At 53.7% G+C, this 22,920-nt stretch overlaps 1 protein-coding gene across 1 annotated transcript in view; it reads right to left on the bottom strand.

Annotated features, from left to right (window-relative positions):
• Positions 1-6,111: 6,111 nt before the first annotated feature.
• PTPRF (protein tyrosine phosphatase receptor type F) overlaps positions 6,112-22,920 on the bottom strand; it is a gene marked incomplete at its 3' end in the record, with an annotated part of 252,384 nt that continues 235,575 nt past the window's right edge. Inside the window, exons 23-32 of the mRNA XM_082002833.1 lie at positions 21,244-21,419; positions 15,481-15,600; positions 14,211-14,365; positions 12,588-12,873; positions 10,503-10,681; positions 8,046-8,172; positions 7,693-7,818; positions 6,930-7,084; positions 6,320-6,455; positions 6,112-6,180 (exon numbers count right to left, since the gene is read on the bottom strand). Coding sequence (XP_081858959.1) covers positions 6,112-6,180; positions 6,320-6,455; positions 6,930-7,084; positions 7,693-7,818; positions 8,046-8,172; positions 10,503-10,681; positions 12,588-12,873; positions 14,211-14,365; positions 15,481-15,600; positions 21,244-21,419 — 1,529 coding nt within the window. The remainder of the gene's footprint in view (positions 6,181-6,319; positions 6,456-6,929; positions 7,085-7,692; positions 7,819-8,045; positions 8,173-10,502; positions 10,682-12,587; positions 12,874-14,210; positions 14,366-15,480; positions 15,601-21,243; positions 21,420-22,920) is intronic.

The following is a 22,920-nucleotide window of genomic DNA, read 5'->3' as shown; positions in this document are numbered from 1 at the left end:
CGGCGCTGAATGGTGACACACACTAGGCAAGTGCCAACTGAACGTATTAACCAAGCTAATTATACTCCTACTATTTGTGTGTAAGCAACGCCGAAGTAGAATTTGATACTAGGCAAACTTCTGGCAGCAAATCCAACCTGGGGCTGGATCGGCGCCAAGGGGGTTTCGCCAGCGTGGGTTGGTCAGCTAGAAACGTGGAAAATTGCCCCTGTCGGCAGCGTATCTCATCAATGACCCACCGCCGCTATGTTGAGGATTGGGAGCTGACGGTACAGTTTCAGCAGCGAATGCATTCAAGCATGGTTGAGGCCAAATGCTTGACACAGCCTGTCTAGGGATACGGACCCCCACCTTGGCTGGGACTGGCTGCCGTTTTCACAGATCGTGTGTGCTAAATGCTTCTTGAATGCATAAGTGCCAACAGGCAACCTTGAAAGTAAGCGCAACCCACCCGAGAGAGCTTGTAACCATCCTCAGAGATCACACTTGGTCTCTCATGCCTAAATAAAACCTTACTTTCCCTGTATGCTTCTCCTGAATGTTTCCATCGGTGTCACGCTTACGGGCATGCGGCATCCCTAAAAGTCTTACCAAAACACCGTTCCAACACAGATTTTCTGTGGGCTGCTGTGTCTCTGACCCAGACTCCAAATTGCCAGGTATACGGACCAGAACCCCAAACCAGATTAAAATGGCAGCAAGCAGAACGCTCAGCTTCCTACAGCCAACCGTCAGGTAATGGTCTTGAGACAAACTCTGCGTTTCTGGCCTTTCTAGTGGTCTTGCAGCTGCACTTGGTGTCCATGAGTCAAGAGGGACCAACTTTCTAATACCAGGAAATGTTGCCGTGAGCAGAAATGTGTAGGCAGGAAAGCCTGATGACTTGTTACTGTGAATTGAGATTACTTATTAAGACTGGCAAAAGGGCAACAATGAGCTTTTAATTGGAGGGATCAGAATTTTTCCTGCTCTCAGACATAAACCAGGTCAGAACAGGCAAAAAAAAAAAGAAAAAAAAAGTTACTCTTAGCTGGGAAACTTTACAAATGAAAATGCAATGTTGCTGAGAACAAGAAGAGCTGGGACTGTGGGGGGAAGGAGTTGCCAAGCTACTGCACAGAGTAAGCTCAGATTTGTTCAGTGGTGCAGCTGTTTCTTTTCCTTATTTAACAACTGTTTTGCTCTTGAAAACAAAATTTAAAGTAATGGCATCCCAAAGGGCAGGTGCTTGGGCAGTATGTTATTTAGCATCACTAGGAGGCAAGTCAAACCTAGGCAGGGCCTAACTCTCTTGCTACAGGTATCAATGAAATGGATAAAAAAATAGAAAGAGCAGAAGAGCAGCTCAGGAATTCACCTTTGACTAGGTGCCATTTAGCTGCTGTCCCACCTGCCAAACCTTGCCTTTTACAAAGCTCTTTATCTGAGGCTGCATTAGGGCTACCTGGTACAGTTAAGGAATGGAAAATTTTCATTTGGAAGAAAAAAAAAAGGCAGCCGTAACTACCCAGCTCCATTGCTTAGCATGAATATGTTTGGTCTGTCAGAGAGACGCCAAAGGAAAGAGGCCAAATGCCTCCTTACGGCACCATTTTGGGACCATTCACTCCAGGCCTGGAGCGCAGCGTGGCACTGCGAAGCCAGGCTGATACCAGAGGAAAGGAGTAACCTCAAACTGATACCAAAGAAGATGGGGAAAAAATGCCAGCTAGGATAAATCCTTTCTGGCCAGGAAAAGCTGAGCAATGCAGCCCGGGTGCAGCAGTGCCAGGCCTTGGGAAGAGGCAGTGGAGCTCTGTGTGGAGCACGGCAAAAGCCACAGCGCTGGCTCTGGGGGCAGACCGAGTTGGCCTCCCTGCCTGTTCACTGGACGTGGTCAGTCTTTTTTTGTGAGCTACGCAGAGATAAATGGAAATACATGTTAAGGAATAAGCACTTTCAAACTGATACGACGAGAGGAAATGGCCTCAAGTTGCGCCAGGGGAGGTTTAAATTGGACATTAGGAAAAATTTCTTCACTGAGAGGGTGGTCAGGCATTGGAACAGGCTGCCCAGGGAGGTGGTGGAGTCGCCATCTCTGGAAGTGTTCAAAAAATGTGTGGATGTGGCGCTTCAAGACATGGTTTAGGGAACATGGTGGTGCTGGATTAATGGTTGGACTTGATGATCTTGAAGGTCCTTTCCAACCTTAGTGATTCTGTGATTCTGTGACTCCATCCCCTTTGGGGTGAGCTGGCTTTAGGTGAGCAGTGTTGGCTTTGTGCGAGGAGCACAGGGGAGTGGGACTCTCCCCCAGGCAGCAGTTGCCTTTGCTGCTCCCTGACCTGGCTGTCCTCTTGGGGCCTGTCCCCTTGCGAAGGCGGCACGTCCTCACACTTCGGGGGACTCCTGGCCCTCTCTGTGTGCTAAGCCTTTCTTGGCCTGTGAGGCCAGCAAGAGGCTTCGGCCATGTGGCTTCACCTCCGCAATGTCAGCGTACCTACCCAGTGTCTGCCTAGCGATAGCCTTGCTGCAGAGGCTTGGGCTCAGTCTTGTCACTCCCAGCACGCTCCACGCCAAGACGCTTGTTCTCTCCCTCCTCCTGTTTCCACTCGGCCCATAGGTGAGCTCACTGACCACCTGAAAAGGTCACTGTGCCTTACACATGGCAGGCAGAGAAGTGGAGCCCGCAGAGGCGGTCAAGTGGAAGTTCCCTGGTGTTTTCCCTGGGTTGGTTGTAAAGGGTTTGGGCTAAGAAAACAACATCAAATGGGGAGGGAAGCCCCAGGTGCTCTCAGACAGAGAAAGAAGGTACACGGGCACCGCTGTTTTTGGTGAGAGCAAATCACTGCGTTTGAAGCCACACGCAGGCTAGAGGCTTGTGCTGTGCACGTGGCAGTGCCTGCTGCGTGCTCGGTGCGTGGCACATCCATGTGGCGAAAGCATCATCACCAGCTGTAGTTCAGTGGCACAGCCAAAGCGTTCTTGCTGCAGCGCAGGCAGGTGCTCGCTGCCCGCGTCCCAGCTGGCCGGCTTCCCACAGCACGATGGTTAGCACGGCGTCCTTCCTCCCCAGATGCGCCCACGTACAAGCAGGTGCATGCTTGCCCGTGTAGCCTTGCCATCCAGGGCCCTGGCAGTGACGCAAAGCAAAGCATCCCGATGCCAGCGGTGCTGGCACGTGCACATGTGCACACGTCTGCACACGTCTGCTGCCTCGCAGGGGTGGGAGCTTGCTTCGCCCTCAGATTTGCATTCTGGAGTGGGGCTGCCCAACAGAGAGCCAGGGAAAAGATCCACCAGCCGCAGGTCACCCCGGGGGGTGAAGCACTGTGGTGGGAACCAGCTGGGTGAGGGGGAAACACCATTTTGCATCTGGCACCTGCTCGGGCGCGGGTCTGGCCTGGCAGGAAATGCCATGTGTGGCTCAGCTCCAGCAAAGGCAGCGAGGAGTCGTTAAGAAGGTGCCCATAGTCACGTCGGGGAAAAGCTCATCAGCCTGTCTGCCACATGCTCCCACCCATCGCGTGCATGCTGGCCAGGGCAGATTTGGCTTCCTCAGGAAGGATGGACAGGCCATGGGGCTCTGGCCCATCTGGTTCTTCCCCCTGCACTGACCTTTCCCTTGCACGCTTGCGCTGTTCGCAGGTGCCGTGCTCCCCAGGAGCCGGCACTGACCCGGGGGTTGCAGTTCACATGTAGGCAGGGCTGTGGCTGGCTGGCCCATGCAGAGTGGGCACAGCCACATGCCTTGGCAGGGCCTTCACACCTGAATGTACTCAGGTCCTGCTCCTCAGTTAGAGGCCAGGAGATGGTTTTACTGCTGAGCAGTAACTTTGCATACACAGCTGTGCTCAGTGCCGCAGAATAGCATTACTGCAGCATCCCAGAGGCTGGCAACGTCTCGGTCCCATCCAGGACTGATACTGCCACCAAACCCAACATCACCGACCCCTCTCTTTCCTGCAGACCCACAGGCAAAATCCAGCCTGGTCCTGCAGCCAGCATGCTGGCAGGGGAGGGGGTGCAGGTAAACATGCTTCTAGCAAAGCTCAGCATCGCCCCAGGGCTGTGTCCTGCTACATCCTGGAGTCCTCTAAGGATTAGTAACTGACAGTAGAGGAGGTGGGGAGGGCAGCTCTCAGACCCAGCCACCGCTGGGAAAGATCCATCCTTTGGGAAGTGGAGGGGACCCAGAGAGCTCCATGGCTGCAAGGACAGGCTTGGCAGGAGCCATTCCTGGAGGTGCCAAGGACTGAGGACTCTGGGTGCATCCTGGTACGGCTGCAGGTGGGCAGAAGGTGAGCGCACGCATGCACAAATGGGGGTCACAGAGGGTCTCTGAGCTCCCTGCTGGCACAGGGTCCCTGTGGGAAGTGTGGGGCACTCATGGCTGGGATGTGCCCATGGGAAAGGACTTCTCTGGCAACAGGCTGGGGAGCACACCCATTTCCAAAGGATTCTATGGCCTCTGTTTATTGCTGAAGAAACAGACAGCAAAGCCAGCTTGTATGAAACCCGATTATTCAAATTTATTAACATCAAGAATTATGCAATGATGCTGTAGATTTTTTTTTATTAACAAATAGAAAACAGACTGTATACAACAGTGACCCCTACAGCACTATGCATCCACAAGGTAAAAATGAATGTGTCCTCCAACATTACCAACCCTGGATTGCTGATTTCAACGTAGCTTGGATTCTTAACATTCGGAGTACATGTGATAATACAATTAGATACCCTTCCACCACCTTTATTCATAACTCAATGCACTCGAAGGAGGGCTGCTCACTCCCTGTCTTTAGTGCAAGCGTGATATAATAAGGAGTATTAATATATAGTACCATTAAATTAAGTCCAGTAGTCTTGCCACATTGGTTCATTAGAACGTCCTGAAGTAGCGGAAAGTACAATATTCTAGTGACTTTTAACATTTGCAGGATAGCAGAAATTATAGATACACCCAACCTCTGAAGCCATGTGTACTCCCCTCCCCTTCCCTGCAGCACCTCGCTTTCCAAAGAGAGCCTGCCCGGCTCTGCTCTGGGGACGGCTGGGCTTGTGCTCCTTGCCTTTCTAAATGCTCCGATGCACTTCACTGCTGAGAGGTGACAGAATGGCGCTTGCACGCACAGAACCGCGGGATTAACAAAAAGGGCCGTGTCTTGCTCTGTCCATCCCCTCCCCAGGGAGGTGTGGGACCCACTCGCTTCTCCTGCCCCCTTCCCAGCGAGACACATAAAAAGGGGCTCCCAAGGCCCGGAGCCTGGGATTTCGGGTCTCTCACAAACAAGGCGACGACAACTCATGTCATATCGGGATCTGCCAATACACACGGTCACTGGATTGGTTTAACACACATTGTTAATAGGACTGAACGGTTTCCAGCTGACAAAAGGGGACCGCTTCTCCGGCGACCCCACATGCCCTCCCAAACCCAAACCTACTCAGGAAATAATGGGGGGGAGGGAAAGGCTAAAAAAATAATTGGTAGCTTAGGTCCAGTTCCATGAAATTTCATATTCTACAGAGATTAAAAAGCAGCCTACACGGAATGGAGCCGGGCAGGAACCACAAGCCAGCTGCTGCAAATTACCAAGGAAGCTGCACTAAAATGGGCAGAACCAGCAGTGACTGGGCTGAAATAAACACAGGGCAGTAAAAAATGTAAAAGCAAAAAAAGGGAATTAAAAAAAAAAACACAACCCAACTCCCAAAGATTTGGTGGGTCCAGTTCTGCCTGGGCAAAACATTAAGACTTGCAAAAAATAAAAAATAAAGAGAGAGGAGATTATAAAAACCACTAGTAACTATTTTACATGTTTTAAAAAAAGATCCCATTCCACCCACCTAAAGCCTCGCTGTGAAATGCAGTCGCGTGAGAGAGGGCGAGAGATGCACATGAGCAGAAATTCAGCCAGAGACTGGAAATGCTTTTGGAGTCGGATTCCCTCGTTTGGCGCTGGGGCGAAGTTCCTAAATGCCGTGGTCAGAACTGGTTGGCATGGAGGTCTGCTGCCTGGGCAGCACCTCCATCTGTACAGAAGGACTGAGGAATGGGCGGCTCTGGCTCAGAGGGACCCGTCTCCACTCCTAGACATCCCCACCGCGACTGGAGGAAAGCACTAGTTACGTTGCATAGTGGTCGAAGCTGCCGAGATACTCCAGTGCCGCTCTGTAGCACAGCTGGTACTGGTCCTGCAAGGCAGCAAGGGGGGGAAGTGTGAGATGCGGGGACCCAAGGACATCAGGCAGCAGGGTTGCACATCCCGAGATGCCGGTTCCCCTCCCTTCTCCCAGGGATCTTCTACCACCACGGGGAGGAGGGGACACTCACCTCTGTCTGCACCATGGCTGGCCGCTGCGTCCGCAAGGTCTTCACTGTCTGGAACATGTCCACCACCCCCTCGTAGCGCATCCTCTCCAGCACGATGCTGAGTGTGATAAACACACCTGTGCGCCCGACCCCAGCGCTGCACAGAGGGAGCAAGAGGTGCCATTAGAGACCTGCCAGCCCCAGCGAGGCTCTGCAGAGCACCTAGGAGCAGCGCAAGCTCATGGAGCATGGCGACACACTCAGTGGAGCCAGGAGAGGCCACAGCGATATTGCTAGCCAGAGGTGCCCTCTCAGTCCCATGGGGCTCACTGATTCTGCCTTGCCTCTTGGCCAAGCTGCTGTGGCGCCCGGCCCAAGGACTCTTCCAAGGTGCTACAAATCAGTACCACCAGGGCACTGGGTTAATCTAGTCACCTGGCAGAAAGGCTGCCAATGGCACCCATGGATGTTGCCGCCTCCTTGTCCCCTGCCTGCCTCTTGCTAGGGGTATGCAGGAGGGACACCAAAGGCAGGGGAGCTGGCAGCTGCCTGGGTAAGTGAGGTAGGGGACATCCCCGAGGACTTCACCTCTGATGAAGGCAGAGGTCGGTGCTGATCTGTCCCCACTCACCTGCAGTGCACTGTGATGGGCCCGTCCTGCCCAAACTGCTCCTTGGTCTTGTGCACCTGCCCGATGAAGTCGATGAAGCCCTCTCCCGTCTTTGGCACTCCCTGCTCAGGCCAGTCTGTGAACTGGAACTGGCGGATGGTCCGTGACTGGCCGTCCTGTAGGGACAAGGGTCTTAGATGTGAACCATGGGTGAGGAGACAGCCAGAGGGGCTGATCTTGCTCCCCTCAGCACTGGTGCTGCTGACCTACTCTCAGACACCCTGGCCCAGGCCAGGCAAGAGGGTGCACAGGCCATGGATGAGCCCAGGCAGATCTTTTGCTGAGCATTTGGGGCCTGCCTCTGCTCTCCCTTGTTCAACCCAGGGCGGCAGAGCTAAGCAGGGCTTTGGGGCCCTGCAGGGTCTGTTAGGTCAGTGCCCCGGTCCTGTTTGGGGCCCAGCTCCAATTCAGGACCATGTTTGCTGTCACACAGGTGTCCTGCGCCCATGTTAAATGCTTGCCCAGCTGCGCAGCACAGGCAAGGCAGGGTCTGATGCCAACAGAGATCCCTGAGCTGCTCACTGGGGCTGACACAGATGGCAAGGAAGAACCTGTAGTGAGAGGAGCAGCAGGTGAGGGGCAGCAGCCCCTTCTGCCTGCAGTGCAAGACAGCACCTCGCTTTCCGGTTCCTCCGGGAGCTGCTACAGACTCCCTTCGCTGGCCTGGGCAGGGCATATGTGGGGCAGAGGCACAGGAGGCAGGGGAGCGAGCAGTTGCACTCACCCTGGCATCCGTCACTTTGAACTCCCGGAGGATGTACTGTGGCATGTTGTACTCTGCCATGGGGTCCACCACAAAGTACTGGTACCGGGCAGAGCGCTCCGCAGGCCAGTACTGATGGCACTTCTCCTGTGAATGAGGAGCATGGTGAGACATTAGCACCGACATGCTGCTGCTCCTCCCTCCCGCTCCCTGGGAACATACGTGGCTGTGGGGCCACAGGGTCAGACACAGGACATGCCAGCAGGAGGCTGGCCCAGAGCAGCTGGCGCTGGGGACAGACTGGGGTGAGCTGAGAAGTCGTGCCCACAGACAGCAGCCATACAGCCCTCTTCTCCCCTGAGCAGGATTCGTACCCGGCCCATCTCACGCAGCTTCGTCAACATCACCACGATGGTGGAGTTGTGCTCCCAGAGCATCCGCCAGAAATCCTCTGTGGTCTCGGCCAGCGGTCCCTGCGTGGCGATGTAGGCCTTCTGCTGCCTGCGACAAACACAACGGTGCTCAGAGCAGCTCCTGGAACGTGGGCAGCAGCCGCTCCTGGGGGTTGGTGGGCCAGGAGGGCTGGATGCAGGGACCCCGTGCAGCAGGGCTGACAATGCAGCTGCAGGAGGACAGGTCTCTAGGACTAGCCACGGACTTGGGGGAGGGATGAGCCTGCCCAGCACATGTCTTCTAAGTGGTCCCCAGAGATGCAGTGAGCACCACCGGGTGCAGGATCCAGAAAGGCTGCTAGTCCTTGCTGGGGTGACAGTATCCCCAGCCCAGCCTCTCTCTGCAGCCTGTCCCTAGCGCTGCTGCACTGAGAGCCTTCTCGGCACCCAGACCCACGTGAGGAGGCTGCCAGCACCCATCTGGGCTGGGAGGAGAACCTGTGCTTGGGGATGTTCCCAGCACCATCCCTGGGTTCCTGCACTTTTACTTTCTGCAGCACCCACCATCTCTCCCATCGCATGGGAAGACACAGAGCAACTGAATCAGATCACCTGGATCACACACGTCAGCTGATAACTGTGTGGAAACCACCAATACCATTTTGCCAACTTTTCTGAAGCTTCCAAATTTGTCCTCAGTTCCACTGCGAGCCAGAGCATCTCTCAAAATGTCCCTTGTCAAAGCAGAGCTTCATCTGCCCCAGCTGGGCACCCACCCTGAAGCCTTGGTGCTTTGGGCTCTGAGAAGGGCCAGCGTGTTGGTGCTTTGGTTCGCTGAGCGCTCAGCCTGCTGCCTCGGTGCCGCCTGCGAGAGACGGGCCTGCCGCTGCAGGGGTGGTGGAGACACGGTCCCACTTCCCCAGTGCGCAGCGCCGGAGCCCACGGGACGAGGGGTGGCCTCCTCCCGTCCAGCACTGCAGCCCCCGCCGGGGCGAGGGGCTAGTGGCTGCGCTGCATGACAGCAGCAATGTGCGGGATGAAGACATGGGCTGCTTCAAGGTAGGCTTATGAGACACCACAAAAAGCAGGGAGTGGAAGTGCAGAACGAAGCAAAAGAGCTAATAAAGGTGCAGCATCAGTGATGTCTGCAGGACCTTGGGCCAACTGATCTCCTTCGATAACACTGAGAAGACTGCTGGATTCAAAGGAAAGGATGGGAAGAGATAACAGCACTCTTCAGGAAATGGAGTAGGTAGCACATGAAATGGTACCACCTGCTGTGCTGGCAGCCCTCCCTCCGTAGCATCACCAAGGGGCAAAACCAGCATCGCTCTTAATCAGCTCTGGAGCCAGGGCACTGTGGCTGCAGCGCGCCCGTCAGACACCGAGCTGCCTGGGCGGGCGCGCAGGCAGGCAGCTACCTTAACGAGGCGGTGCTGGACGACTCGGAGCCACACAGGAGGCTGCTCGGTGACAGCTATTCTCCAGCCCCTTCATCCTTCCCCATGTCTCTGTCCCACCCTGAGGGAGCCTCCTTGCTGTGGTTTTGCTATGTTGGGATGCTCTCAGGGTTACTCCCCTTCTGCTCTCTGCCCACTCTTGCCTCCATGTAGCACTTCCCCCTGGGAACCCTTCCTGGGCTCAGCTGAGTGCCTGTTGCTCCTGGGAGATCACCAGCCCATAAGAAGTGTTTGGGCAGAGCCAGGCTGGAGGGGGACTGTGCCACATCCATTCTTGTATCCCCCACAGCTGCACTGGGTGACCCTACTGCGATGGTGCACAGAGAGCTGACAGGAACGAGCCTTGTATGTGCATTGCTGGGATTTGGCCTGGATTATTGTCCAGGCATTGGCTAGGAAGATGTGGCCACTGGGCCGATTCCCTGCATTCTCCTCTCTTGGCACGTAGCATCTGAGAATGCTATGCCAGCAGTTAGATACAGAAACTGTACGTATTATTGCCCCACTAGATCTTAATTGGTGCTTTCTAAAAGGTTTCCTGAGGAGCAGAACCCAGTGACGGGCTCCCCAGTGTCCAGCACCAGCCCTGCCCGAGGATCCACAGGCTCAAAATCAAGACATGGGACAAAGAGCCTTGAGCTGTTTCCTGGATCAACCACGCAGTGCAAGCATACTTCTACCTCTGGTTGCTACAGCTAGTGAGGGAGGGCAGAGTTGCATTAGATGCTGCAGATGTAAAACACATGCCAAGGGATGCCTACCACAAAATTCTAAAAGCTTCCACAGGACCAGCAGAGACTCCCACCCCTGCCATGTGGGTATCTGTCTACAGCAACAAAAGCCAGCCTGGCAGTGCTCACTCACTAGCAGTCTTCACATACTGTAACGATACGCACTGGAGCGTCTGAGAAGATGGAAATAGATAAAATGCAACAAAGTGATCCCCAGCCCACTTCTAGTCACCCAAGATGGCCCTTACCTGTACCCATCTATGAAGCTGGCATTGATGTAATCGGAGCCCTCGACACCCCGTATGGGCTGCAGACAGACTCTCGTCAGCTCGTATGGCATGATGTTCACGAGGCGGTTCTTGAATTTGTTGCATGGGAGGTTGGCACTGATGAAACGTGAGGTATGTGCTTTAGAGTTGGCCAGCAGCTGGAAGAGGAGGACACATGTCAGATTCCTGCCGGGGATGCAGCAGTTGGGGGGCAAAATCAGAACCCTGGCAGTGGGGCAGGCAGGAGTCCCTCCACGCACGCAGCCATGCTCCCTTCTCTGACTGAGGGACAGGCGCTGGGGACCAGGTCTTTCCAGACCAGACGAAAGGCTCTGCCACCACGTTACGAGGAGGCTGCACCTGGCTGCTCTATTTCACAGTAATCAGTCTGGGTTTCAGTACCGCATTGGCCCGTCTGCCATGGCATTACACACCAAGGCACACCATGGTCTCGGTGCTGGTTTTTGGTGCATGGCTGTAGGTGACAGCAGGAGAACCACCTGCACTGACCCGCTGGCACAGCCCCAAAGCCACACATAGTGGAGTGAAGACCCACAGCAGCTCCTTGACCCACAAAGGGCCAGGACATGAAGCTTTGTATCTTGCTGAACCAGGGACACACGCCTGGTCAGGGAAGGAAAACTTTCCATCTTCCTACAGTGTTTTGTTATTTGCTTCTTACACCAGGAGAATCCAAGAAAAATGTGAGAATTGTGACAGTTTTAGGTAAAGAAGATTGGGTTACTGTGAGACATTTTATGGTTCTCTTTGAGCCCTGTAAACTGGAGTCATGGAAATGTGTTAGATCTGCTGGCAGACACATTCAAGCAGAAATCCCTCTTTCTTTTTTTTTTCCTTTTTCTTTTATTTATTTTTTTCTTTCCCAAAAGACTCTCTCCAGCATCTCCAGAGGCACCCTTCTCTCTCTGTGTGGCAGCTGGTCCTTGGCAGAGGCTCCCTACAGAAGGACAGGGATGCTCTCTGGGGAGTGATGCAGCCATGTGAGGCCCTTCCATATCTTGCTCCCCAGGGTTTCTCAAGCAGTGGACACTGCCAGGGCACAGAGAAGGGCACGTTTTATTACTGTTCTAAAGAGACCCGTGGAGAAGCAGCAAAGTTTTGTCTTTCTTACAACAGAATTGCTAGAGTTGAGCCTAATTGTGTGGATCTCCTGAGGGTTTTCTCAGGGCAGGTGTCACCATGAGATACTAATGCAGCATGTTCTACTGTCCCAAGCCCAGGACTCCAGCAGCTCTGGTAACCACATGACCAAGCTACTCAGCTATTCCCAGTTTATGCAGTAAGTCAATATTTTGCCTCTCCTGCTCCTTTGTCACTTGGAGGGAATGCCCAGGGTGAAGCTGTGTTGCTGCAGTTATTTCACAGCCTGCATGGTCTGCTGCCTCCCTGCATGAGCTATATCCCTCTGCATGAGTTCACTGGACTAATGCACCTCATCTGAGAATATGGGCACTTACCAGAGCTCACTTCCATCTCCAAGGCTGTAATAAATACCTGCGGTTGTCATTCACAGATACAGATAGCAAAATGTGGGCTTGGCTCCTTAAAAACAGTGTGTACCTTAAAACACTGCCTTCACCAATTCTAGACACTGAGGCTTGGTGTCGAGGTGGTTAAAAGATAACAGAGCTCAACACTGAAGAAATGAGACTATAAATGTCTCACATATTTAAATTGGAGCCGTTTCCAGACAAGTTGTTCACAGTAACATCAATTATCGCTAACACAATCTGCATCTGATTTCAGATGCAGCTCCCGCCACACAGTGAACCTAGAGCAGAATGTGCTGCTGAGAACTGCGCATTCATCTGCCTTTTATATCCTCCCCAGAAGCTGCCAATCCAGGGGGGACCATGGCCGACACAAGCTTTACAATTCAAATGCATTTTAAATCACTGCCTACCTGGTTTAGAAACACAAAAGAATAATTGTCTGTAATGATCCATGGCTCTCCTCTCCCAACCCCTGACGAGTGGCTCGGTGGGGCTGTGTGGGCAGAGACAGGGTGCCGAGGAAGGGGGGTGCTGAGGCTCTGCCACCAACCTTGAATTCCAGCTCCATTGCAGTAACGCTCTCGCCTGGTGGCACCTGGGTCAGCTTCTGGATGTGAGCAAACAGGTTGCGTGCAGGCACCTCGGTATTGCCACATGTGGCAGCCTCCAGCAAGGCCTCGTGGATGAAGATGTACTGATCCTCTGTCTGCACCATGTAGTTGCGCTGAGAGCGCATGCACGTCACGTGGCCATAGATGTCCACAGTCTTCTCATGCTTCATCCGCTCCAGCATGGCATCAATGACAATGAAGCAACCAGTTCGGCCCACGCCGGCACTGTGGGAACAAAGCACGTGGCCCGAGATGACACCGTGTCCTACAGATGCCATGCAAGGTCTGCTGTTGCTTAAGAGAGCACCCAGACCTAGAGTGCACAAAAGGGAGTCAAGGCTGCTCCCCACACTGAGGGCTAACAAGTTGAGCCCCAAACAAGAGGTGACAGGAGGAGCGAGGGAGAGACCCACTGGAAAATGTGGGAGGCTACTCAGCCCTTCTGCTGTCCGCCTTTCACTGATGGAGCAGAAAGGACACGGTGTCACTTTGTTGGTCCCTGCAGTGGCTGGCAGCACCTCCACAAGGGAAGGAGAGATGTGTTTAGCAGGCAGGAGAGTGACAGTGTATGTGTGCATGAAGTCAGAAGACCTGAAGTCCAGGCTGGGCCCTGGCACTGGTGAAGCCCCTAATTTCAAGCGTGCTTGTCCCCTAACCTGGGTCACTGTTTCCTAATGTATAAAACGAGGACAGACAGCCTGAGAAGGGAAAGCAGAAAGGTGAGGTCACACATGTCTATGCTGAGCCCTTGGCTCAAGCACCGGATGCCTCTCCTCATCTTTTAGAAGGGCAGTAGCAATTCCCAAACTACTCACCCTGAGAGCACCCTGAAAACAACAGACATGCTGTCGTGACATGTAAACACAGGCAGAGATAGGGAGCTAGACATTTCCTCATTTATGGTACAAGTCAGATCCTTAACAGGGCTTTAATACAGCTTGTTTGTGTGTTAATTATACCCCACTCCCATCTGAGATGGAGCATGAAAGGAGAGCATTAAACACTGCTGGTAAGGCGTATGCTAGAACAGCAATGATGGAGTGGTTTGTTCAGTAATAGCCCCCACTCGGCCGATATAGATAAATCTTGCCTGGATAAGATGCTGAGCCTTAGTAGACTAATATTTTGCTAAAAGAGCTGCCTTTCTACCCTGCAGAAGAGTTCTACTGTAAATACTACGTATGAATGTTTGTAGAGGTCACTGCATGCGTGTCTGTCAACAATGTGCCTCTGAAAGGTACCACCTTCGATGATATATGATATCATGATATATGCTGGGCACATATCACTTCATTTTTAAATGGTACTTGCAGTTTTGCAAGAAAAAGTGTTTTCTGAGGCTCTCCATACAGCAGTGCCATTTAACCTGGCAGAACAGTAGCAATACAAATGTCACCACTGCATTACAGCAGTGGGTTGCTGTCCTGTTCCCAGCCCACGCGTGCAGTGCAGGTTATGCTACCGTGAAACCTTCCCCGCAGGAACAGGAGGCTGGACAGGTTAAAGCTCCTGCAGCCAGAAGGCACATGCCCAGGTGCAGCTTCGCAAACACACAGTCCTACCTGCAATGGACAACCATGGGCCCAGCATCCGGTGGGTTACAGGCCTTGACCCGCCGCAGGAAAGCTAGGATTGGGGTGGGGTATTCTGGCACCCCGTGATCGGGCCACGCCATGAACTGGAACTGCCGCAGCTCTCGCTTCTCGCTGGAGCCATTCTGTTGAAGACAAAGTGGAGTTTTTTGGTATGAGAACAGTCCCATCCTAGAATGGGAACCCACTGATGGGGTAACATGGTACCCAGCTGCCTGGGTAGCAACGGGCACGTAATGCTGTGTGTGATCGTGCATGTATTGGGCTTTTGCCACTGAAAATCTGGAGGCAAAATGTGGGATGCTTTCAAGGCTTCTGTACACATAGATGCTCTGTGGAAAGCCAGCCGATACAGAGAGCAGAGCAGTTCCACAGGAGTGGAGCACATTGAAGGGAAGGTGAAAGACTCCTTCCTGCACAGCAAGGGGTCACTACCCGCGTCCTCACTGCATATTCAGGGGAAAACCAGACATCGGGCATGGAAGGGCCACAGCAGACAGTTCCCTCCCTGCTCCTCTGCATCATGGGTCCCTCTGGGATGGCTGGTCAGCTGTGTCTGCAGAGGCTGCCCTCCTCCTGTCTTGACTTGGCCCAATGATGTATGCAGCGATACAGTAGGACTGGCTGGGTGACTGCTGGGGGTGAGATGCCTTCCTGGGGCGTGAGTGTGTCCCTGTGGCACACTGCTGTGCTCTCTGCCAGTGCGGCCCAGGCTCAGTCACACACAGAGGCAGCCTGCTGCAAAGCCTGTTTACATTGCCATGACACACTGCTGCTAGCACTGCCCCCAGGGATTTCCAAACACTAATGAGGTATGCGGCAGGCAGGAGAGAAGGGCTTGTGTACACATCAGCATGGCCCCTCCATTTGCATTATTAATGACAGGAGTCCTCAAGATTCACTGCTTCCCATGTTGTCCCTCTAATGGGAGGACAGCTGTTCCACGTACACTCGCCAGAGGCAAGCATGGCCCCCGCTCTGGGGCCCATCACAGGGTCTGAATTCATACAGGAGAGCATGAGGTGTCCTGGCCAACACCCAGTGGTAGCCAGATACACAACCTGCAGCTGGACTCCAACTGCAGCCCAGCTGTGAGAAATGGCCCATGTGTGGACTAGCCACATGCTTGGCCAAGACAGGCACAGCCAGCGGCCTCTGCCTGTGGGCCACCCAACACCCTGCAGCATTGGGGAGCAGCTCTGCGTTACCTGGAGCAGGAACAGCCCAGCCAGCGCCATACCTTGTACAGTGCAAAGGTGCGGACGGTGTAGGTCGCCAGCTCGACTGTGTCCAGCAGGGTCACCTGGATCATCCCATAGGTTTCTGTACCCCGGCTCGGCCAGTACTGGTCACACTTTACCTGTGGAGAGTAGAGGAGAAATGGTCAGTGTTTGGCTGCTGGTTGGGGCATTTGGGGTGAGGAACAGGGCTTTGCCCTTTAAAGGCTAAAGACAGAAAAGAGTCACTGTGCAGGGGCCCCCAAACACCCAGATTTCCTTCCCTCAGAGTGTCCCAGTCCCCAGCAGAAAGGCAGCACACCCTGGCCTCCTTTCCACAACATTCATATTCAAAGAGGGATTTTTTTTTTCCTGGAGCCACTGGTGTGAAGCGGCAAAGGGGGCCAGGCCACCAGACACAGCAGCAAGAGCAACACCAGGTATGACGACAGTGTGCAGCAATTGCTAGCAGTGATTTGTGCCTGGTGTAATTTTTCTTCTGTACCTCCTGTTTGGGAAGATGGGGGTCTTTGGGGCTGTGCTTGCAGCATCCCCCTGCCTGAGCTCTGCCTGGATGGAGAGAAGTTTGGCTGCTGCAGGGTGGTGGGAGGAGAGCTAGTGAAGCAGGACAGGGGAAGCAGTGGTTTCCCTGGGGAAGGCTCTGCTTGAAGGGCAGCCAAGGTGAAGGAGATGCAGCCTGTATCCCCACCAGCTCCCTGCTATCCCGGCCCAAAGTCCTCGACCCACAGCACTGAGCTGAGACAGGACGCAGCTCTGAGTCCAGCACAGTACACAACAATACACCAACAAGCACTACCTTTCCCCATAACATCCATATTCCCCAGGGCGCCCGGGCCAGGGTGGCCCCAAGGCAGCAAACCACCTTGGTGAAAGAGGGGACACAGCCAACACCAGGCCTCCAGCCTGGATGCCGTGTCCAGGGGGCTGACCCTGCCACCCCTTCTGCATTGCTGTAGGTTCAAGTGCATTGAGCATCCCCAAGAGATGCCAACCTGCCCTTCTGGCAGGTGGCGCAGCCCTAGAAATGTACATCTCCCTGTTGTTTCCAAAACTGTTCTGCAGCAAGGCACAGATGCTAGCTCAGACACAGACACAACTTGTTCTCCCTCTGTGAGAAGACACAGACTGGCCAATCCACCCCTTCAGCCCCTTCCCGCAAGCAGCACTGTCCCATCACGAAAACGCCGCTGCTCCCTAGAAGGTCCCTGCCCTGCAGCATCCTTTATCCCCCCCTCCCAACTCCACAGCCAGAGCACTCTGAGCTACTGGTCACGGCTCCTGCTGCAGCCCATTTGGCAGAGAGCCCTAACACATCCCCAGGGCCCCATCCCTCTGCTCCCTTCATCTCCCTGTTCATCCCTCCCTGCTCACCTGCTGATGCCCTTCTCCTCCTCCTCTTCACAGCTCAGTGTTTGCAAACTACTCCTCTGGTTTTGTTCTCTCCAGCGCTAAGCTCCCTATTTAATCTGGCACCCTGAGCATCCCTATTTCATCTGCCACACGGCTGCCTTGCCCCACGGAGCTCTGGTGCTTGGCTGACAGGAGGAAGACTTAATTCCCACCCATGTGCACTGCACTGAAAATGATTTCCCACCCTAGGAGAGAGGAGTGAATGGAAGATCATCTGTGCTTGTCAAGGAATAGTAAACTTAATTATTAGCCGAGTGTGTTTACAGGGGAATGTGTGGGAAGGGAAACAACAGGCTTAATTAGAAATCAATGAAGTTCTGCCTTTTAATTGAAGGCACTTAAAGCAGAGTAGGGCTTGTGAGAGCCAAGAGCCCTCATCCTGCACTCTGGCTGCTGGAGTGCGGCAACCTGGGGTCAGAGGGATGCATCTGTCCCTGCTTTTTTGGGGTCTGCACCCAGTAAGTTCTGCCTGGACAGAAGTGCCTGGGGCAAGGATGCCTCATGGGGTACTGCAAGCACCTGCCTGCCCAGAGCTGCTCTGCTGCCTCCTGCCCAGGGTCTTCTGCCGTTCAGGCTGCTGTGCTGCCTTGGATCTGTGCTCCCAGCATGGCAGGCCTGCATGAATCTCAGAAGATTTCTCTTCCTCACTTAGCACAGAGCAGCCTGTTATTTTATGGTGCCTAGCTGCAGAGTGAAAAACTCTGAGGCCACAAACCTTACTTCACAGCTAAACTGATCCTATCCTCACAAGTGGGTGGCAGCTGCATCTCCAGCCACCTCAGTTTGCCTTGCCCGGCTCTGGCATGATGTGACCCCTCTCTAAAGGAGGTGAGGGGAGGGCAGAACGGCATCCTGCAAATGCTGGGAACAGCTGCTTGCTGTGTCCCTTGGTGTGGTTTGCAGAGGACGTTGCAAGGGAGCAGCACAGCATGTCCCCATGCCTGCGCTCACAGCTCGGGGAGAGCGGTCCCCTCCTGCCACCCACACGCTCAGGGCTGTGTGTGCTCGAGCGCAAAACAAACTTCAGAGGAGTTCCCTGTGTGGGATAATAGCAGCGCCTGGGCTGGTAATTGAAAATTATTTATTCACGACCAGATAAGAGTCAGTCACATTTTCTGCCAAATTTGCCCATAATGTTTATGCCCCATTTTCAAGCTCTGTAAATTTTATGCTGAAGCCGACGCACTGTGGCACTACAGCAGATAAGAGATGTTTTCTTGTGGCAGTGCTTGCTTCTCATTAACTTAAGGAGCACAGTAATGTCCTGAACAGCCATTTATTGCAGCTTTGCTGAGTGGTTCCTGTCTCTCCCCTTTGATGCCTTGTGCCCAAGAGCAGCCGGGTACCTCTCCTTAGCTCGAGAGCTGTGCTCTGCTCCCAGCCCTGCTTGCAAGCTCCAGATGGCATTGCTGCAAGCCGGAGCGGGACGCAGCTGTCAGGCTCCCCTTCCCACAGGCACCAGCCTCTTTGCACCCCTGCCTGGGCACACAAAGTGCCAGGGGAGATCACACCCCAGGGATGGCTGCTTGGTGCTCCAGGCTGGGAACAAGCCACGGCGCTGCTCTGGGAGACCTTGCTCTGCTGGGCTCTTGGGGATAGCCCAGGGTAGGAGAAATCCTGCTTTTAATACCGCTCTCGTGCAACACACCCCGGCTGGAACACGCCACGCTCGCAGCTTCGGGAAAGCTAATCTACAATGTGTGTTTCTGAACTGCCACCAAATGATTCTGAAACTGATTGTAAAGCTTTGAAGGCAGCTAAATTGCACAATCCAGCCATTTCTATCCTTTATGTGCCTCTTGCTTTGTGAAAACATGAAAAAGGGAGGATGATTTGGACCATCAAGCCAGCTGAAATTGCAGACCATAAAAGCTGATGCTCTTTAAAGATTTTCTTCCCCCTGCAGCTCAGGAACCCTTTAAAGCAGTGTCACACCTACAGGGCTGCAAAGCTGCTGCTGGTCCCGGTCAGCTTATCTACACACAGCACTGCTGAGGGGGATGTGGGGAGCTTGCTTGGGAAGGTGGCAGAGCCTGCTCTGTGTTAGCCATCTCACCAGGAGGCCTTGCTGCCCAACCCAGGCTCTGGAGCTGGACAGACAGTCCTGTACTGAAGCCCCTGGGCATGGGGACTTTCAAGCAAGGTCACCTGTGGGTAACGCTGTGACACCATGTGGCTGCCTGGAGCAGTGCTGTCCCACAGCAGTGTGAATAAAAGCAGGCAGCAATGCTGCAGGGACCCAAGGGATTGCATCAGATGAGGTTTGGAGGCTCTAGAGTGGAGTGAACTGTAAAACAACGACTCATGCTGAGAGCTGGGAGCAATGGGCAGTGACCACAATCCTCCTTGGTCCCAAAAAGGTGGGCTCCTGAGTGAACTCTAGCCATCACCAAAGAGGCGTGAGGAAAAGCAGAGCAGGAAGGTGGCTGAAAGCAATCCTGCCTTGGAAAATGCTGGAAAAGCCAGCAAAAAAACCCGAGAAAATAATATCCTGCAAGTCCACATCCCAGCTCCCCACCAGGGCCTACCCGTGAGTGGGTGCCCTGAGGCACCTACAGGGTCCAGCAAACACATCGAGGGAAGCCCTTGCTGTGCAGGGCTGGTTGGACTCGTGAGTGGCCAGGATTCTCCACTGCCCCCATGACAGGGATTCACAGTGCCCGTGCCGTCACCAGAAGCCCGACCACACGCACTGTGTTTGGGACAGAAACCAATACTGCAGGAGGTAATTGCAGGATGACATGACAGGGAGCGTGCTGGGGGGAGATAACACTTGGCTCAGCAGCACGGGCATCGTGGGCAAAGACAAGTGCCTGTGGGGTCAAAGGAAACCTGTTATCTTTCAGAAACACACACCTTGGAGTGCCTTCCCATAACTAAGCAGCCCAGAAGTTAAGTGAGTCAGGCCATTGGGCATGGATTTACTTGGCAACGTAGAAGCTTTTCCTTGTACTTCAAATATATGCTCCATCACTGAAATGTGAAGGCACAAAAAAGTCCCCAGGTGCAAAGAGCAGTTTATCAGCAGCTTCGGATGTTGCTCAGCCCATGTGCCCAGCCCTGAGCTGCAGGACAGGTCAGGTTAATTTACCTCCCTGTTTGGGCTGGGGTGGGTGATGGCGGCCACCAGACAGAGCAGGCAGGGCTGCGCAGCGGGATGCACAGTGCAAAGCTGGGGTTGGAACCCTAGAGGCAGCTGGTCCCTGAGGAACACTATTCTTCCCTGCAGGCTGTAGGGCATTTGTAGAGCCGGGGAAGCCCAGGAACAAAACCTATTTTTGTACATGCAGGAAAAGCAGATCTGTTTTGCCACAGCAATCGGTTGTTCCAGCTGCTTCCTCCTAGCCAGCGTGGGCTAGGACACCCCTGTGAGCATTTCAGTGCTAAAGCTTTGAAACACGGGGAGAACATGCGGGCAAAAGTTTTAACTAAACCCAAACCTGACAGTTTCTGCTTCTCAAGAACAAGCTTATTGGGCTAAAAATAACCAGTGCTTCGCAGCTTGAGTGCACAGCCCCTTCTCCTGCTGTTGGCATGGCAACACTAAAATATTCTGCAAGTACAAATGCTCACTGCTAAAATTTTACTTTTAGGAACAAACTGAATCACGAGAGGCAGAAGCTGCCTCCTGCTTAGGCAGGCTTTGCTCAAAGGGTGCATCTGGGCATGGGCACTTTGATCACAGCTTACGAACTCCTGTTTCAGGGGCTGAGTAAGAACCTCCGTCACAAGACACCACAGGCATCATCCGCTGAGAGAGCTCCTGCTCCTTTCTCTCCACCTTGTGCCTTCCCCACGGTTTGCAGGCAGCTTTGCATTTATTACATCAGAATATCTAATCTTGGCAGTATGAGCCAATCGTTTATACATGTTGTCATTGGACAAGACACAAATTAGTCTTGTTATTGCAATGAGACCCCGTCAGCCATTCCCCTGCGTTGCCAGAGGCGCAAGGGCTCAGTCAGGCTGCAGGATGCTGCCGATACCACCTACCCATTGCAGCTTCTCAGCTTCTGGGACGCAGCCCCCAGGCTTTCAGGGACTGTCGATACTCCCCATTTCAGAGCTTTCCCTTCTCCCTTTGGTGCAAGTGATGCGGGCAGGGAAAGGATGGGTGTGCACGCAGACACGCAGACAAAACAGGTGTTAATGAGCAGCACAATGACAGGAGGTTTTGCCACCCTTTTGCCCCACAGGGATATGCTTGCAAGGCACTTGTTGCTGGGGTGCCTGCAGCAGTGAGCCACACCACCAGACCTGCCTCTCCCTGGATGCACTTACGCTGCAAAGTGTTCCCATCCCTCTCTCCTGCACCCACCACCAGCTCCAGAACAGAGAAGAAGCACACACTGTACCCTGGACTTCTCCTCCAGCCTGGTCATCATGACTATAGTTGCTGTTCTCTGTTCCCACACCATCCTCCAGAAGTCGCTGAGGGTTTCTGGCAGAGGTCCCTGCGTGGCGATGTAGGCGTTCTGCTTCCGATACCCATCAATGTAATTGGCATTGATGTAATCACTGCCTGGGACCCCTGTGGAGAAAGAGGACGAAGCGTTACTCCAGCAGCAGCCCGTGACCCTGTGCCTATCGCTCTGCTGGGTCCTGCAGGCATGTTCACAAGGCTCTCGACAAGTCTCCTTTACAGGGTGATGCCAGAATCTCTCCCAGGGATCCTGCAAAGGACAGGGATGATGCTTGAACAAAGAAGAACCCTTGCAACCCCCACGTTAATGCAACAAGCAGTCAGCACCAAAGCAGAGAGACAGCTGCCACCCGCAGACAAAGGGAAATTCACAGGCAGAAATATCAAGGAGCTTGTTTGTCCCCAAGCAACTGATTGAAATAATTGTCTTAAATTCACCAGCTATTTGTTATGGTCCTACAGCACCTTTTAAAAATGAGGCTGCTTCTTTAGTTTGTCTCTGTTAGCAGGTCATGTCAGGCAGGGATGTCCTCCCATCCCTCCTGCAGGGACAAGTACCTCGGAGGTGCCTGAGACCTTCCTCCTACCACCACTGAAACCCTCCTCAGCGTGAGACCCTCGCCTGGTGGCAGAGGCTGCTCCAGCTCCCAGTCTGGCTCCACCACTTTAAGGAAGGGACTTTCTTGTAAAGGCCTTTAAAATGCAAACACACAGTTACTAAAATAAATGTGGCAAAGCAGAAGCCTGGGGCTGTGTTTCCAAACCCCCGCTCAGCATGGGCTGCCCAGGCTGCAGGGTGGGAAAGCAGCAGGAGTCTCCTTGTGTCCCAAGAAAAGTGCATCTGCATTTCATTAGGGGAAGAAAATAAAGCTGAGGGCCCCCCCCGCCCTTTTGTCCTGGGTAATTTTCTACAGGTCCCAGCAGAAACAAAGTGCTGGTGGCTCTGGGGGAGCAGCAGCAGCTGGAGTGCAGTGCCTGGCTCCCTTGGCACGGGCGGCAAGGACCTGGCAGGGCGCTTTGGGAACGGTTCCCAGGAAGACACAGACACTACTTACAGCAACTGAGTCAGGCTGGAAAACAGGGATTCCCCCCTGTGCTCACCCCACAGCTGTCTAACAGGGTTTGCCCATGATCAGGCATACCAGGCCTTCACATAGCTACTGCTGCTTAACAGGCCTTGCTGTGAGGGACTGTTTGGACACCCCTCCTCCCGCAGAGGATGAGTGGGGCATTAGCATTAGAAAAGACTCTTCTATCCCAGGAAAAAGGAAGCTAGTGACTGCAGGGACACCTATGCACAAAGCCAGGCTCCAGTCTCTTCCCCAAGCAGGGGTGCATTGAATTAGCTGCCTCTTCCTCGTCCCCTGTAAGTGGGCTCAGCTCTGGTGTGCAGAGCTGGGTGCTGATTTATACAACAGTGGGGACGGGTGAGCCTGGGTTTCAGCACCTGGGCTCCAGCTCCTCTGTGTGCAAGGGGACTACAAAGCAGGCACTAAAAGCATATATTAGCCCAGATGTCAGATGTGGGGCTGGTTCTTGGAGCCACGGGGGTCAGTGCTATGAACACTAGGGCCCGATACATCTCCCATAGAGCACAGGGACATGTGGA

The sequence above is a fragment of the Phaethon aethereus genome (assembly GCF_964289735.1).
Source record: "Phaethon aethereus genome assembly, chromosome: 8".
NCBI lineage: Eukaryota > Metazoa > Chordata > Aves > Phaethontiformes > Phaethontidae > Phaethon > Phaethon aethereus.
Note: the sequence above shows the minus strand (reverse complement) of the source record. Positions and strands in the feature narration are given on the sequence as shown.